The sequence below is a fragment of the Somniosus microcephalus genome, chromosome 5 (genome assembly GCF_052327205.1).
Source record: "Somniosus microcephalus isolate GS21.2 chromosome 5, FLI_Smic_1.0, whole genome shotgun sequence".
In the NCBI taxonomy this organism is placed as follows: Eukaryota; Metazoa; Chordata; class Chondrichthyes; order Squaliformes; family Somniosidae; genus Somniosus; species Somniosus microcephalus.
In genome coordinates, this window is record NC_140991.1 from 17,187,905 (window position 1) to 17,202,327 (window position 14,423).

The following is a 14,423-nucleotide window of genomic DNA, read 5'->3' on the forward strand; positions in this document are numbered from 1 at the left end:
CAGTGTAGAGGGAGCTTTACTCTGTTTCTAACCCGTGCTGTACCTGCCCTGGGAGTGTTTGATGGGACAGTGTAGAGGGAGCTTTACTCTGTTTCTAACCCGTGCCGTACCTGCCCTGGGAGTGTTTGATGGGGCAGTGTAGAGGGAGCTTTACTCTGTATCTAACCCGTGCTGTACCTGCCCTGGGAGTGTTTGATGGGACAGTGTAGAGGGAGCTTTACACTGTATCTAACCCGTGCTGTTCCTGCCCCGGGAGTGTTTGATAGGACAGTGTAGAGGGAGCTTTACTCTGTATCTAACCCGTGCTGTACCAGCCCAGGGAGTGTTTGATGGGACAGTGTAGAGGGAGCTTTACTCTGTATCTAACCCGTGCTGTACCTGCCCTGGGAGTGTTTGATAGGACAGTGTAGAGGGAGCTTTACTCTGTATCTAACCTGTGCTGTACCTGCCCTGGGAGTGTTTGATAGGACAGTGTAGAGGGAGCTTTACTCTGTATCTAACCCGTGCTGTACCTGCCCTGGGAGTGTTTGATGGGACAGTGTAGAGGGAGCTTTACTCTGTATCTAACCCGTGCTGTTCCTGCCCCGGGAGTGTTTGATGGGACAGTGTAGAGAGAGCTTTACTCTGTATCTAACCCGTGCTGTACCTGCCCTGGGAGTGTTTGATGGGGCAGTGCAGAGTGAGCTTTACTCTGTATCTAACCCGTGCTGTTCCTGCCCCGGGAGTGTTTGATGGGACAGTGTAGAGGGAGCTTTACTCTGTATCTAACCCGTGCTGTACCTGCCCTGGGAGTGTTTGATAGGACAGTGTAGAGGGAGCTTTACTCTGTATCTAACCCGTGCTGTACCTGCCCTGGGAGTGTTTGATAGGACAGTGTAGAGAGAGCTTTACTCTGTATCTAACCCGTGCTGTACCTGCCCTGGGAGTGTTTGATGGGACAGTGTAGAGGGAGCTTTACTCTGTATCTAACCCGTGCTGTTCCTGCCCCGGGAGTGTTTGATGGGACAGTGTAGAGAGAGCTTTACTCTGTATCTAACCCGTGCTGTACCTGCCCTGGGAGTGTTTGATGGGGCAGTGCAGAGTGAGCTTTACTCTGCATCTAACCCGTGCTGTTCCTGCCCTGGGAGTGTTTGATGGGACAGTGTAGGGGGTCCATTGTTCTCCATAGCTCTGTCTGAATATAAAAAGAATCCCACTGTCCCACAGCCCGGTATCCTCCTCTGCTTTAAATGTTTATCAACCCTTCCCTTGAAAGATGTATTTGCCTCTGCCTCAGGCATTCCCTTTGGCAAAGCATTCTGTGCCTAACAAGCCTCTGTGTAAAGAAATTTCCCCTAACCTCTCTGCCCCCTTAGTGACCATTTCAAATTGGCCACCTCTTGTCACTGAATCCCCATTGAGAGCCAGTGAATAGGAAGAGGTCTATTGAAACACGAGCAAGTGGGAGTTCATACAATCCTAGAACGGTTACAGCACAGAAGGAGGCCATCCTGCCCGTGCTAATGGGAGTTGATGGGGAAGTGACCAGAACATTGGAATTGAAGATGATAGGAGTTAACTTGGCGCACTCCATTAACTCCTATCATCCTGGAGTTACTCTCAATGTGAGGGAAACGCAGGTCGTGGACCTGAGGGGGTTTGGCATCGGAGTAGGTTGGGTCGTGATCCTTGAGCCACGCTGAATTAAACGGTCTGACTTGAGTCAATTCATTCCATTGCAGCCAGCGAGAGCCAGGCCTCGGCAGACGGTGCCTCACCACCTCAGGGCCTGAACCGACAGCACTCGGAGAACGAAGGGAGCGAGCCCAAGGACTGGCTGGGAGTTAAATCTGTTGTACAAATCAACGTGAACAAAGGGCATCCGGTGACTGGAGTCATCCAGTGGTTGGGTCACCTTCCGGGCGTGACAGGCAAACACGCCGGCATCGAGCTGGTAAGGAGAAGTTTGGCTCTTTTCACCACTGTGCACGGTGGATGACTCATAGAATCCTAGAATGGTTACAGCACGGAAAGAGGCCATTCGGCCTGTCGAGCCTGTGCCGGCTCTCTGCAAGAGCACTTCAGCTAATCCCACTCCCTCACCCTTTCCCCGTATCCCCGCAAATGTTTTCCCTTCAGGTACGTATCCAAGTCTCTGGAGAGGGTCTTGAACCCACGACCTTCTGACTCAGAAGCGAGTGTGCTGCCCACTGAGTCACGGCTGACAACAGGTCGTGCCGTTCAATTCCCAGTGAATCACCCTGCCTTCAGCCACCCAGGCCCTACGCTCTGCAATTCCCTGTCGAAACCTCTCCGCTTCTCCACCTCCATCTCCTCCTTAAAACCTACCTCTTTGACCGAGCTTTTGATCACCCCATCCGAATATCGCCCTCTTCAACTTGCCATTTCTTTCCTTATGCTTCTGTGAAGTGTCTTCAGACGTGTTTCTCCACCTCAAGGGCACTATAGTGTTGCTGATTTCCTACTGTGTGTGTATTCTCTCTGTGATTCAGGCATTGGGCGACCTCCTTTGCCTCATCCAAGTAGCCATTCTTCATATGTGAGCAGAAACAAATGTGCTGGGCCATTCGACTGCAGGGGCATCACAGCCACACTTTTCAGCAGTAGTGTCAATTGAGGAGTGACCGGGGGAATTGAAGTCAACCACATAGTGTGTCACTGAAGCCACGCGTAGGCCTTCCCGGCTTGGAGGAAGAAAAACATGTTTTTTTTTTAAATAACAAAATGGCAGCTCGTGCGGACATTCTCTCCGGCGCCTTGCCCCCAAGAATGACCAGAATTCTTGAATTTCATTTCACAGTTTGCCACGATGGGATTTGAACCTGATCCTCCGTGTTGCGTTCTGGCACCCTGCCCACTGCACTCCTGTATCATCCTCGATGTTCTGCACGGTGTCTTCACCCACTGAGCAGAATGGGGTGGGTGCCTTTTGTGGACACGCTTCTTTTGCCCACGCTCGAGGTTGCTGAGCCTCTTCCTCCTGCCCGAGGAGACCTTCCACAGCGCAACTTGGTGCGTGAGGGGTTTGTGATTCACGAGGATCAGCCACGATCATATTGAATGGCGGAGTGGGCTCGAAGGGCCGAATGGTCTACTCCTGCTCCTAATTTTCTATGTTTCTAACACGTGCCGCCAACCCTGTGTCTAGCCCATTGTTCAGTTTCTCTTTATTCCCCCTACCACCACCAACTGCCTTCCCTCCCCTCTCCTGAAATGTTGACTCTCGCTGGGGAATGGGTCACCTTGTATCTCCACCGACTGGTCATTCTACATGTGTGAAGCCGAACTTCGGCCGTAGCACTCTCGCCCCTGAGTCAGAAAGGCCGTGGGCTCCAATTCCAACGTTCCCTGGGAGCTGCGCTTTCCTCTGCGCGGCCCGTTTCTTTCAACGCGCGGCCCCCTTTGAATCTCAGCGCACGCCCGGTAGTTACAGCGGGAAGGCCGGTGAGCGGCCTGCGCGGGACCTTTCCCCGCGGCCGCCCTGCTTACTGGGAACATTGTTCTCAAGTCCCACTCCAGAGACTTGAGCACCTAATCCGGGATGACGTTCCCAGTGCGGTGCTGAGGAAGTGCGGCACTGCCGGGGGTGCCGTCTTTCAGATGAGACATTAAACCGAGGCCCCGTCTGCCCTCGGGCGGATGTAAAAGATCCAATGATACTATTTCGAAGAACATAGGAACAGGAGGAGGCCATTCAGCCCCTCGAGCCTGTTCCGCCATTCAATGAGATCGTGGTTAATCTGTGACCTAACTCCATATACCCACCTTTGGCCCATATCCTTTAAACCTTTGGTTAACAAAAGTCTATTAATCTCAGATTTAAAATTAACAACTGATCTAGCATCAATCGTTTGCGGAAGAGAGTTACAAACTTCTACCACCCTCTGTGTGTAGAAGTGTTTCCTAACTTCACCCCTGAAAGGCCTGGCTCTGATTTTTAGATTATGTCCCCTAGTCCTCGACTCACCAACCGGCGGAAATAGTTTCTCTCTCTCTACCCTATCTGTTCCCTTTAATATCTTGAAAATTTCGATCAAATCACCCCTTAACCTTCTAAATTCCAGGGAGTAGAACCCTAGTTTGTGTAATCTCTCCTCATAACTTAACCCTTGGAGCCCCGGTATCATTCTGGTAAATCTACGCTGCACTCCCTCCAAGGCCAATATATCCTTCCTAAGGTGTGGTAAATACTGAGGCAAAGTAATTATTTAATAATTCTGCCATTTCACTATGAATTTATTGTGTGTATCCCTTCGTGGCCCTATCCCTATCCTGATGTTTCTTTTATTATTTATGTGTCTGTGGAATACTTTACTATTACTTTTTATATTCCTTGATAGTTTAATGTCATAGTTCCTCTTTGCCTTCCTAATTGCTTTTTTGACTTCTTTCCTAACCTCATCGTGATCCCTTTTGTCATCTTACATAAGAACATAAGAAATAGGAGCAGGAGTCGGCCATTCGGCCCCTTCGAGCCTGCTCCGCCATTCAATAAGATCATGGCTGATCTTCTACCTCATCTCCACTTTCCTGCGCTATCCCCATATCCCTTGATTCCCTTAATATCCAAAAATCTATCGATCTCTGTCTTGAATATACTCAACTACTGAGCCTCCACAGCCCTCTGGGGTAGAGAATTGCAAAGATTCACCACCCTCTGAGTGAAGAAATTTCTCCCCATTTCAGTCCTAAATGGCCGGCCCCTTATTCTGAGACTGTGACCCCTGGTTCTAGACTCCCCAGCCAGGGGAAACATCCTCCCTGCATCTACCCTGTCAAGCCCCTTAAGAGCTTTATCCTCTCCTTTCTTTTCTATGTATTTAGTATGAGTTTTTTTCTTTAGTTTGAATTTTGTCCTTATCTCTTTATTCATCCTATATCAATACAAGTCTTTTCTTTCTGGTCCTTATGTTTCATCTGTCCAGTGGGCAGTGCCTTTACTCGCTGGGCTGGGGGAAATCGTTGACAGATGTGTTGTCTTACAGGACGAAGACAAAGGAGTAAGTGACGGAACCTGGCAGGGGACGCGATACTTCCAGTGCGCGACCAAAAAGGGAATATTCGTCCGTCTGGAGTCCTGTCAGCCTGATATCAGGTTCCAGTCTCTAGTCATAGCTCGGGAGGATTCGCAAGACCCAGAACGAACCAGTAAGACTGATTGTTGGTCGACACCTCCGTTAGACTATTTATTTACCGGGGTGGGGGGGGGTGGTGGCATCAAGGCCCATAGTGCGGGTCACCCCACTGTAGGGGTCGGGGGGTTAAAGAGTAAAGGTCAAAGACGAGGTGGATTAGGAATTAGCGATTGAGTAACATCAAGATTGGGTTTCAAGAAAGCCTGAATATTGTGATTGGTAAAGGTCGAGAAGGGCGGAGGTCAGGTTTCCGCAGCTTTGAAAATCTGGGAAGGAATGGTTCAGAGCAGGAGATGGGCGGAGGTGAGTTTCAATTTCAGCACCGGGAGGATGAAGGACCAGCTATCACCCCTCCAGCCCCCCTATGCTAATGGAGGCTACTGGAATGTTGGCTTTTATCTCGAGGGGGCTGGATTACAAAAGTGAGGAAGTGATGCTTCAGTTGTACCGAGCCTTGGTCAGACCCCATCTGGAGCACTGTGTTTGGTTCTGGGCACCGAACCTCAGGAAGGATATATCGGCCTTTGAGGGGGTGCAGCACAGATTCACCAGAATGATACCGGGGCTAAATTATGAGGACAGGTTGCATAGACTAGGCTTGTAGTCCCTTGAATATAGAAGATTAAGCGGTGATCTAATTGAGGTGTTTAAGATGATTAAAGGATTCGATAGGGTAGAGAGAGAAACTATTTTTTTATTATTTGTTCCTGGGATGTGGGTGTCATCAACAAACCAGTTGGGTTTTTCCCCAATAGTTTCATGGTTACCATTACTGATACTAGCTTTTTAATTCCAGATTTATTTAATTAACTGAATTTAAATTCCCCAGCTGCCGTGGTGGGATTTGAACTCGCGTCTCTGGATCCTTAGTCCAGGCCTCTGGATTATTAGCCCAGTGACATAACCACTATGCCTCTGGTGGGAGAGTCCAGAACCTTAAAATTAGAGCCAGGCCTTTCAAGAGGTGAAATCAGAAAGCACCTTTTCACACAAAGGGTGGTGGAAATCCAGAGTTCTCTTCCCACAATAGGCTGTGAATGCTGGGGGACAGTCGTAGCTTCAGGACTGACATTGATAGATTATTTTGGGGGTAAGGGTATCGAGGGATATGGAGCAACGATGGGAGTTGAGGTACCGATCAGCCATGATCTAATTGAATGGCGGAACAGGTTCGATGGGCTGAATGTCCTCCTCCTGTTCCTCTGTTGCTATACCTTGGTTGAGAAGGACTCTCCCACTGTGCTGTGCCCGTGGGAGTGTGTGCTCTGTGAGCACCCACCAGGACATGGGTGGGCGGGCGCTGCTGTGAGAGCAACTCGCTGCTCCGATATCTTCCCATCCCGAACCTCCACTGTCCTACGGACGAAGTTCCTGAGGAGGGCTACGCAGGCCCTGCTGCGAACTCATCGGCCCGCCCAACACACCTTGCCTCAGCCGTGACCCACGAATTTCACAAAATCCCGGCTAAGGTGCAGCCCTCCCGGCACTGGGCATCCTCCGGGATGAGGGCGTTCGGCAGAGGACGGGAATCGGGATCGCATGTGATGCCTGCCGTGGTTGAATGGCCAGTCTAGATTCACATGCAAACAGCAGCCTGTTTGGGTGTGAGGGACTGGACGTACCTCGTTCTGGAGGAAGGAGCAGAGGGGGAGAAAATGTGGCCGGGGGGTGTGGAGGGCTCAAAAGCAGGCTGGTGGGGGTGGGCTCGTCAGTCGTATTCAGCTCCCGGGGGAGTGATTGATTTGCTCCATGTTCACCATGGCGGGGTGCGGAGTGGTGAGGGAGCAGGGAGTTGGTAGGGAGGAGGGGTGAGCGGGGAGGAGGGGTGTGAGGGGGGGAGAGCGGGTGAGGGTGAGCGAGAGGGGAGAGCGGGGAGGAGGGGAGAGCGGCGGGGGGGGGGAGCGGGGGGGGGCGGGGGGAGCGGGGAGGAGCGGGGGGCGGGAAGGAGGGAGAGCGGGGAGGAGGGTGAGCGGGTGAGGGGGAGAGCGGGTGAGGGGGCGTGGGGAGGAGGGGTGAGTGGGGAGGAGGTGGAGCGGGTGAGGGGGAGTGTGGCGGTTGTACAACACTGCGTGGTCCTCACGGTGCGCACTCTTCACTTCCCGTTTACCGCAGACAATCGGGAGAGCAGCGTGGTTCCCGTGATCATCCCTCCACCGAGGAATGAAGAGGCTGTCCGGATTCTGCAGGGAGAATGCGCGGGATTCAGGGACACTGCAATTCCTGCTACATGGATTCCGCTCTCTTCAGGCAGGGAGGCTCCGAACTTTAATGACTGATCGTAATTTAATCCAAGCGAGTTTATATCGGAGTCAGGCAGAGCCGGCAGGGCTGCGGGTTTGATTCCAGGATTGCGCTGAGGTCACCTGATATCAGACGCACGTCGGGAGAGCAGCTAATCCTGGCCTCGGGACACACGGGGCGTGGGCGGGGGCGGAGCTGGGATGAGGGGGCGGCGGCGCTGCCCCTACAGCTCTCAGGCTTTGGCTCACTAGGGTCGGGTCTCGGGCGCGCTTCCAGTAAAGAGTCACCCGAATCCCGGGAAGGAGTCGCGTATTTCCTGGAGAAGGAAAAATGTCCCCTATTTATTTCATGTGGGGAGAAATGAATACATTTGGGAATTACTTGCTCGTTTCCCTCGTTTGTGGGATACACCTTGGATTTTTTACAGAAGGGTTAAAGGAACAAATGCTGGATATCTAATATAAAAATTCTAGAAATACACAGCAGGTCAGTTAGTTCAGTGGAGAAACTCCCCTCAGCCGTTCATTACCTCCTGTCCGTCCCCAGGAGCGGCCCCTTCCTGTCCGTCCCCGGGAGCGGGCCCCTTCCTGTCCGTCCCCGGGAGCGGGCCCCTCGCCTGTCCGTCCCGGGAGCGGGGCCCCTCGCCTGTCCGTCCCCGGGAGCGGGGCCCCTCGCCTGTCCGTCCCCGGGAGCGGGGCCCCTCGCCTGTCCGTCCCCCGGGAGCGGGGCCCCTTCCTGTCCGTCCCCGGGAGCGGGGCCCCTTCCTGTCCATCCCCGGGAGCGGGCCCCTTCCTGTCCGTCCCCGGGAGCGGGGCCCCTCGCCTGTCCGTCCCCGGGAGCGGGGCCCCTCGCCTGTCCGTCCCCGGGAGCGGGGCCCCTCGCCTGTCCGTCCCCGGGAGCGGGGCCCCTCGCCTGTCCGTCCCCGGGAGCGGGGCCCCTCGCCTGTCCGTCCCCGGGAGCGGGGCCGCTCGCCTGTCCGTCCCCGGGAGCGGGGCCCCTCGCCTGTCCGTCCCCGGGAGCGGGGCCCCTCGCCTGTCCGTCCCCGGGAGCGGGGCCCCTCGCCTGTCCGTCCCCGATAGCGGGCCCCTCCTGTCTGAACACAGCCAGGGATGGTGTGACCAGGTCTCACTTGTAGACCAGGCCTCGCCTGCCTGAACAACAGCAACTACTTGTATTTATATAGCGCCTTTAACGTAGTAGGCGTTATTTAAGACAAAAAATTTGACACCAAGCCACATAATGAGAAATTAGGACAGGTGACCAAAAGCTTGGTCAAAGAGGTAGGTTTTAAGGAGCGTCTTAAAAGAGGAAAGAACCCACAGCCGGGACACAGTCAGTGCGGGTGGGGTAGAGTGTTTCGAATTGCCTTCAGTTTAATGTTCACTGTTCTGAGTTACGAGATTCCCGAGCCTTTGCTCACTGCATCACTGTCCAAGATAAGGTGCATGGCAGAGGGAATATCCCTGCACCCAGTGGGGGGAGGGGGGAGGGGACGGGGCGGAAATTCATGTACACCAGACACAAAAATAAGAAAAGTAGGTCCCCACCCGGGCCCCAGTCCCCAGCACTTGACTCTCTGACGGTGCTTGTGTGTGTTTGGTGTTTGCAGCCTCTTCTCCTGCACCTTGGTGCTGGACTCCATGCTGCACAAGTCCACATCCCACCAAGACGGGCACATTCAGCGAATATTACGGGAGGAAATCGTGAATCCGCTGCGCAGGTCAGTACACGGGGAGGGTGGGGGAGGGGGCCGAGGCGGGCGAGGATGGGAGGGGGAGGGGGATGGGGCTAAGGATGGGGGAGTGAGGGATGGCGGGAGAGGAGGGGGGTTTGAAATAAGAGGGAGCCATGTGATCCTCCTCCCACTGGTTTATTTTGGGGTTGTGTGTTCTCCCTTCTCCTCCAAGTTCCAGAATACTGTAGTTGACTCTTTTGAAGGTAGCAGGACAGTTGAAAAGGCTGTTGAAAAAGCATACAGGATCCATGGCTTTATAAATAGAGGCATAGAGTACAAAAGCATGGAAGTTATGTAAAATCTTTATAAAACACTGGTTAGGCCCCAGCTGGAGTATTGTGTCCAATTCTGGGCACCGCACTTTAGGAAGGATGTCAAGGCCTTGGAGAGGGTGCAGAGGAGATTTACTCGAATGGTACCAGGAATGAGGGACTTCAGTTATGTGGAGAGACTGGAGAAGCTGGGCTTGTTCCCCTTGGAGCAGAGAAGGTTAAGGGGCGATCTAATAGAGGTGTTCAAAATTTTAAAAAAGGATAGAGTAAATAAGGAGAAACTGTTTCCACTGGCAGAAGGGTCGGTAACCAAAGGACAAATAATTGGCAAAAGAATAGGGGAAGATGAGAATTCTTTTTACACAGCGAGTTGTTGTGATCTGGAATGTGCTGCCTGAAAGGTTCGTGGAAGCAGATTCAATAGTAACTTTCAAAGGGGAATTGGATAAATACATGAAGGGGGAACATTTGCAGAGCCGTGGGGAAAGAGCAGGACTGATTGGGATGGATTAACGTGCTGTGTGTACGGACCATTCCCCACAGCACAGCAGATCAGCAGTGACAGCAGGGAACAACTAACGGGCGCTGTGAATCCGAACTAAACCCCCCCCCCCACTCCGCTACACCTTCAGCGAGCCTGGTGGGCGAAGGTTCCAGCTCAGTCGGTGCCTGTGCCGTGATTCATTCTCTCTCTCTCTCTCTCTTTCTGTGCCAGGGACGGGTTTGTGGACTGTAAAAAGGTGATGAACCTGCGGAAGGAGTTGACGCAAGGCGGATACTGCGCGGGTTTCACGACCGAGGAGAAAGGTCAGTGGCGAGGACGGGCGTGGGTGGGGGCTGTGATGTCACCGCTTGTACCGTGCGGTAGTGCCTGAAGTCCGCCTGCTACTGAAAGAATAAGAAATAACTTGCATTTCTATAGCGCCTTTCACTACCTCAGGACGTCCCAAATCGCTTTACAGCCAATGAAGTACTTTTTGGGAGTGTAGGTCGCTGTTGCAATGTGGGAAACGCGGCAGACAATGTGTGCACAGCAAGATCCCACAAACAGCAATGCGATACCGACCCGATAATCTGTTTTTTTTAGTGATGTTGGTTGAGGGATAAATATTCACCCCAGGTCACGGGGATAACTCTCCTGCTCTTCTTCGAAATAGTGGCTGTGGGATCTTTTACGTCACCTGAGAGAGCAGACGGGGCCTCGGTTTAACGTCTCATCCGAAAGACGGCACCTCTGGCAGTGCAGCACTCCCTCAGCACTGCACTGGAGCGTCAGCCTAGGTTCTCTGCTCAAGTCCCTGGAGTGGGACTTGAACCCACGATCTTTTGATTCAGAGTGACACTGTTGGCCTCAGCATCCTTGCTTTAGGAGGTGGAAATAATCGAAGCCCCCGCCCCCCCCCCCCCCCCCCACTGCCACCACCCTTGGTTAACAATGACAAAGTGAGTAGCCCATGTGGTGGAATAGCTGGTTCCACTCAAAGTCTGGGCTCACACGTACACTTAGGGTGCGAGACTCGAGGGGGAGGGGGGAAACGACACTCCAGCGCCGTCATCGGGGAAGGGAATCGGGGCCAGCGTACCCCGGACAGTAACGAGTCTTGTACTCTTCTCTTCCAGATCCGGAGGAGTTTCTCAACGTTATCATGCAGCACGTTCTGGGACTGGAGCCACTACTGAAACTGAAGTTAGTCTCTGATTGGAGTCAGACTCCCTGCCTCGGCTCCGTCCCGCCTCACCACCCTTCCCCCCCCCCCCCCCCCCACTCCCATCTCCCTGCCTCACCCTCCCCCCCGCCTCAGCTCCGCCCTGCCTCACCCCCTCCCTCGCCCCGCCTCACCACCCCCCCCACCCCTGCCTCACCCCCCTTCCACCCCTCCCTCACCCCCCTCCCCCCCCCCCGCCTCACCCCCACCCCTGCCTCACCCCCCTTCCACCCCTCCTTGTTTCCCCCCCCCCCCCGGCCTCGGCTCCGCCCCGCCTCACCCCCCCATCTCCCTCGCCCCTCCCCCTTCCATCTCCCCTGCCTCGCCCCTCCGCCCATCTCCCCCACCTTGCCTTGCCCCCCCCCCCCCCTACCCCTGCCTCACCCCCTTCCACCCCGCCTTGTTTCCCCCTCCGCCGCCTCAGCTCTGCCCTGCCCGGGCCCCCCCTCCATCCCTGCTTCAACCCCCTTCCGCCCAGTCTCGCCCTCCTCACTCCCATCACTCCTGCCTTCAGCAAGCTCCAGTGGCTTCCCTGTATTCCAGAGAGTCTAGTTGAATTCTATCCACCAATCGAGGATTCTCCTCCATGCTCATAACCGTTCCCCCCCCCCCCCCCCGCTCCGTGCCCCAATTGTTGAGAGCTGCCCCAAGTTTTATAAGTGGGTTATTGAGAGAGGGAACTGTGGGGGGGGACAACCTGTGTCGACGTGTCGCTCACTTTCCAGGGGGTAATTGGGCAGCAACTAGGAGCTGGCACCCAGCCTGGATACAGCAGTGTCGCCTCACTTTCCAGGGGGTAATTGGGCAGCAACTAGGAGCTGGCACCCAGCCTGGATACAGCACCCCGAACGTTACCCTGGTTACACTGGCTAATCCATTGGTCAACCCCCAATACCCAACTGACTGGCACAGCCTCTGGCATTGTCCATTTGTGTTCCTCAAGTTAATGGGTGTTGGAGGTTCGACTCCAGATACAGCCTCCAGCATTCCCGGATGTGGTGTAATTTTTCTTTATTCGTTCCTGGGATGTGGGCATTGCTGGCAAGGCCAGCATTTAGTGCCCATCCCTAATTGCCCTTGAGAAGGTGGTGGTGAGCCACCTTCTTGAATCGCTGCAGTCCGTGTGGTGAAGGTACTCCCACAGTGCTGTTAGGGAGGGAGTTCCAGGATTTTGACCCAGCGACGATGAAGGAACGGCGAAATATTTCTAAGTCAGGATGGTGTGTGACTTGGAGGGGAACGTGGAGGTGGTGGTGTTCCCATGCGCCTGCTGCCCTTGTCCTTCTAGGTGGTAGAGATCGCGGGTTTGGGAGGTGCTGCCGAAGAAGCCTTGTTGAGTTGCTGCGGTGCATCTTGTAGATGGTACACACTGCAGCCACGGCCCGCCAGTGGTGGAGGGAGTGAATGTTTACGGTGGTAGACACTGCAGTATGGACTGTTGTACCGCTTACGTATTTCTGTGCGGCTCGATACCAATGGAGGTAACCAATCTGTCTGATTGTTTCCCCAGGTCAGAAGGACAGAAGGACCAGGAGTGTTACTGCCACCAGATATTTATCGACGAGGATGATGATCTTGTTGTTCCCACTGTACAGCAGTTAGTGGAACATTCCTTCCACAGCAACCATCTCAAGCTGGCCGAGGTGAGCGGGTCGTGACTCTCCGTTGCTCCATCCACGCCAGACAGGCCCCAGGGAATGATACCGGGGATAAAGCGGTTTAATTATAATGACAGGTTGCAAGGCTTGTATTCCCTTGCATAAAGAAGATTAAGGGGTGATCTAATTGAGGTGTTTAAGGTGATTAAAGGAGTTGATCGGGTAGATAGAGAGAAACTATTTCCTCTGGTGGGGACAGTCCAGAACAAGGGGGCGTAACCTTAAAATTAAAGCCAGGCCGTTCAGGGGCGATGTCAGGAAGCACTTCCTCACATTTGAGTATATTCAAGGCTGGGATCGATAGATTATTGGACTCTAGGGGAATCGAGGGATATGGAGATCGGGCGGGAAAGTGCAGTTGAGGTCGAAGATCAGCCGTGATCTTATTGAATGGCGGAGCAGGCTCGAAGGCCGAATAGCCTCCTCCTGCTCCTAATTCTTATGTTCTTATGTTCAAAAGGGTAGTGAAAAGTTGGAACTCTCTCCTCCAAAAGGCTATTGAGGCTGGGGGGGAGGGGGTGGGGGGCGGGGTGGGGGGGAGTCAATTGAAAATGTCAAAACTGGGATTGATAGATTTTTAATATAAAATAAAAACAGAAAATGCTGGAAATACTCAGCAGGTCAGGCAGCATCAGTTCTGATGAAGGGTCATTGACCTGAAACGTTAACTCTGTTGCCCGACCTGCTCAGTATTTCCTGTTTTTATTTCAGATTTCCAGCATCCGCAGTATTTTGCTTTTGATAGACTTTTGTTAGGCGAGGGTATTAAGGGTTACAGAACCAAGGCGGGTAGATGGAGTTAAGATACAGATCAGCCACGATCTAACTGAATGGCGGAACAGTCTCGAGGGGTCGAATGGCCTCCTTCTGTTCCTATCTAACCAGTGTTTTATAAAGATTTAGCACAACTTCCTTGCTTTAGTACTCTATGCCTCTATTATAAAGTCAAGGATCCCATGTGCTTTTTAACAGCCTTCTCAACTTGTCCTGCCACCTTTGACTTGTGCACAAACACCCCCAGGTGTCTCTGTTCCCTTTAAAACTAATTGTTTTGTTCCTCAGGCTCCGTCTTGCTTCATAATCCAGATGCCTCGCTTCGGGAAGAATTACAAAATGTTTGAGAAAATCATCCCGTCGATGGAGCTCGACATCACGGACCTGCTGTGTGACAGTAGGTGAAGGCGGTGACAGTGCGCGCTAGACCGTCGGCTCCCCATCCCTCCCCTCCTGCAATGTCGAGCGCCCAGTCTCCGCCCCCTCCGCTGGCTCTGGGGGCACGAGGGGGAGAAGGAACTTCGGGGGCCGGGTTAATGGAAGTCACGGGTACGTCCCTGCAGGCTAGGAAGGCAATGAGGGAGTGGCCAGGGAGCGCGTTAGCCAGCGCTGCCTGCCCGACTTGTCACTCGGCACGGCGCGGCGCAATAGGTCACATCAAGCCTAAGAAATCACAAGAAAGTACAGAGGGTTCCCAGTATAAAGTAGTCCCGCCCTCGGTGAAGATCTTTTTCCAGGAGTAAGTTCTCAGCTTCACGGAGAAAGCAAGATGGTGACTGAAATTGGGGGTGTCGCCCATTGATTTCAGGCACTCACTGAGGAAGATCGGAACAAGAGTAGGCCTGTTGTGCCATTCTGTTGTGTCACGGCTGATCTGTACCTCAATGCCAGATATCTTCTAC

The 14,423-nt window shown here is 53.5% G+C and overlaps 1 protein-coding gene across 1 annotated transcript in view; it reads left to right on the plus strand.

Annotated features, from left to right (window-relative positions):
* Window positions 1-14,423, plus strand: part of LOC147116922 (ubiquitin carboxyl-terminal hydrolase CYLD-like) — a 56,893-nt gene that overhangs the window by 23,502 nt on the left and 18,968 nt on the right. Inside the window, 9 exon segments of the mRNA XM_085987192.1 lie at window positions 1,722-1,933; window positions 4,986-5,148; window positions 7,248-7,316; window positions 7,319-7,382; window positions 8,986-9,096; window positions 10,099-10,190; window positions 11,004-11,070; window positions 12,600-12,732; window positions 13,810-13,918. Of these exon segments, the coding sequence (XP_085843318.1) occupies window positions 1,722-1,933; window positions 4,986-5,148; window positions 7,248-7,316; window positions 7,319-7,382; window positions 8,986-9,096; window positions 10,099-10,190; window positions 11,004-11,070; window positions 12,600-12,732; window positions 13,810-13,918 (1,020 nt within the window).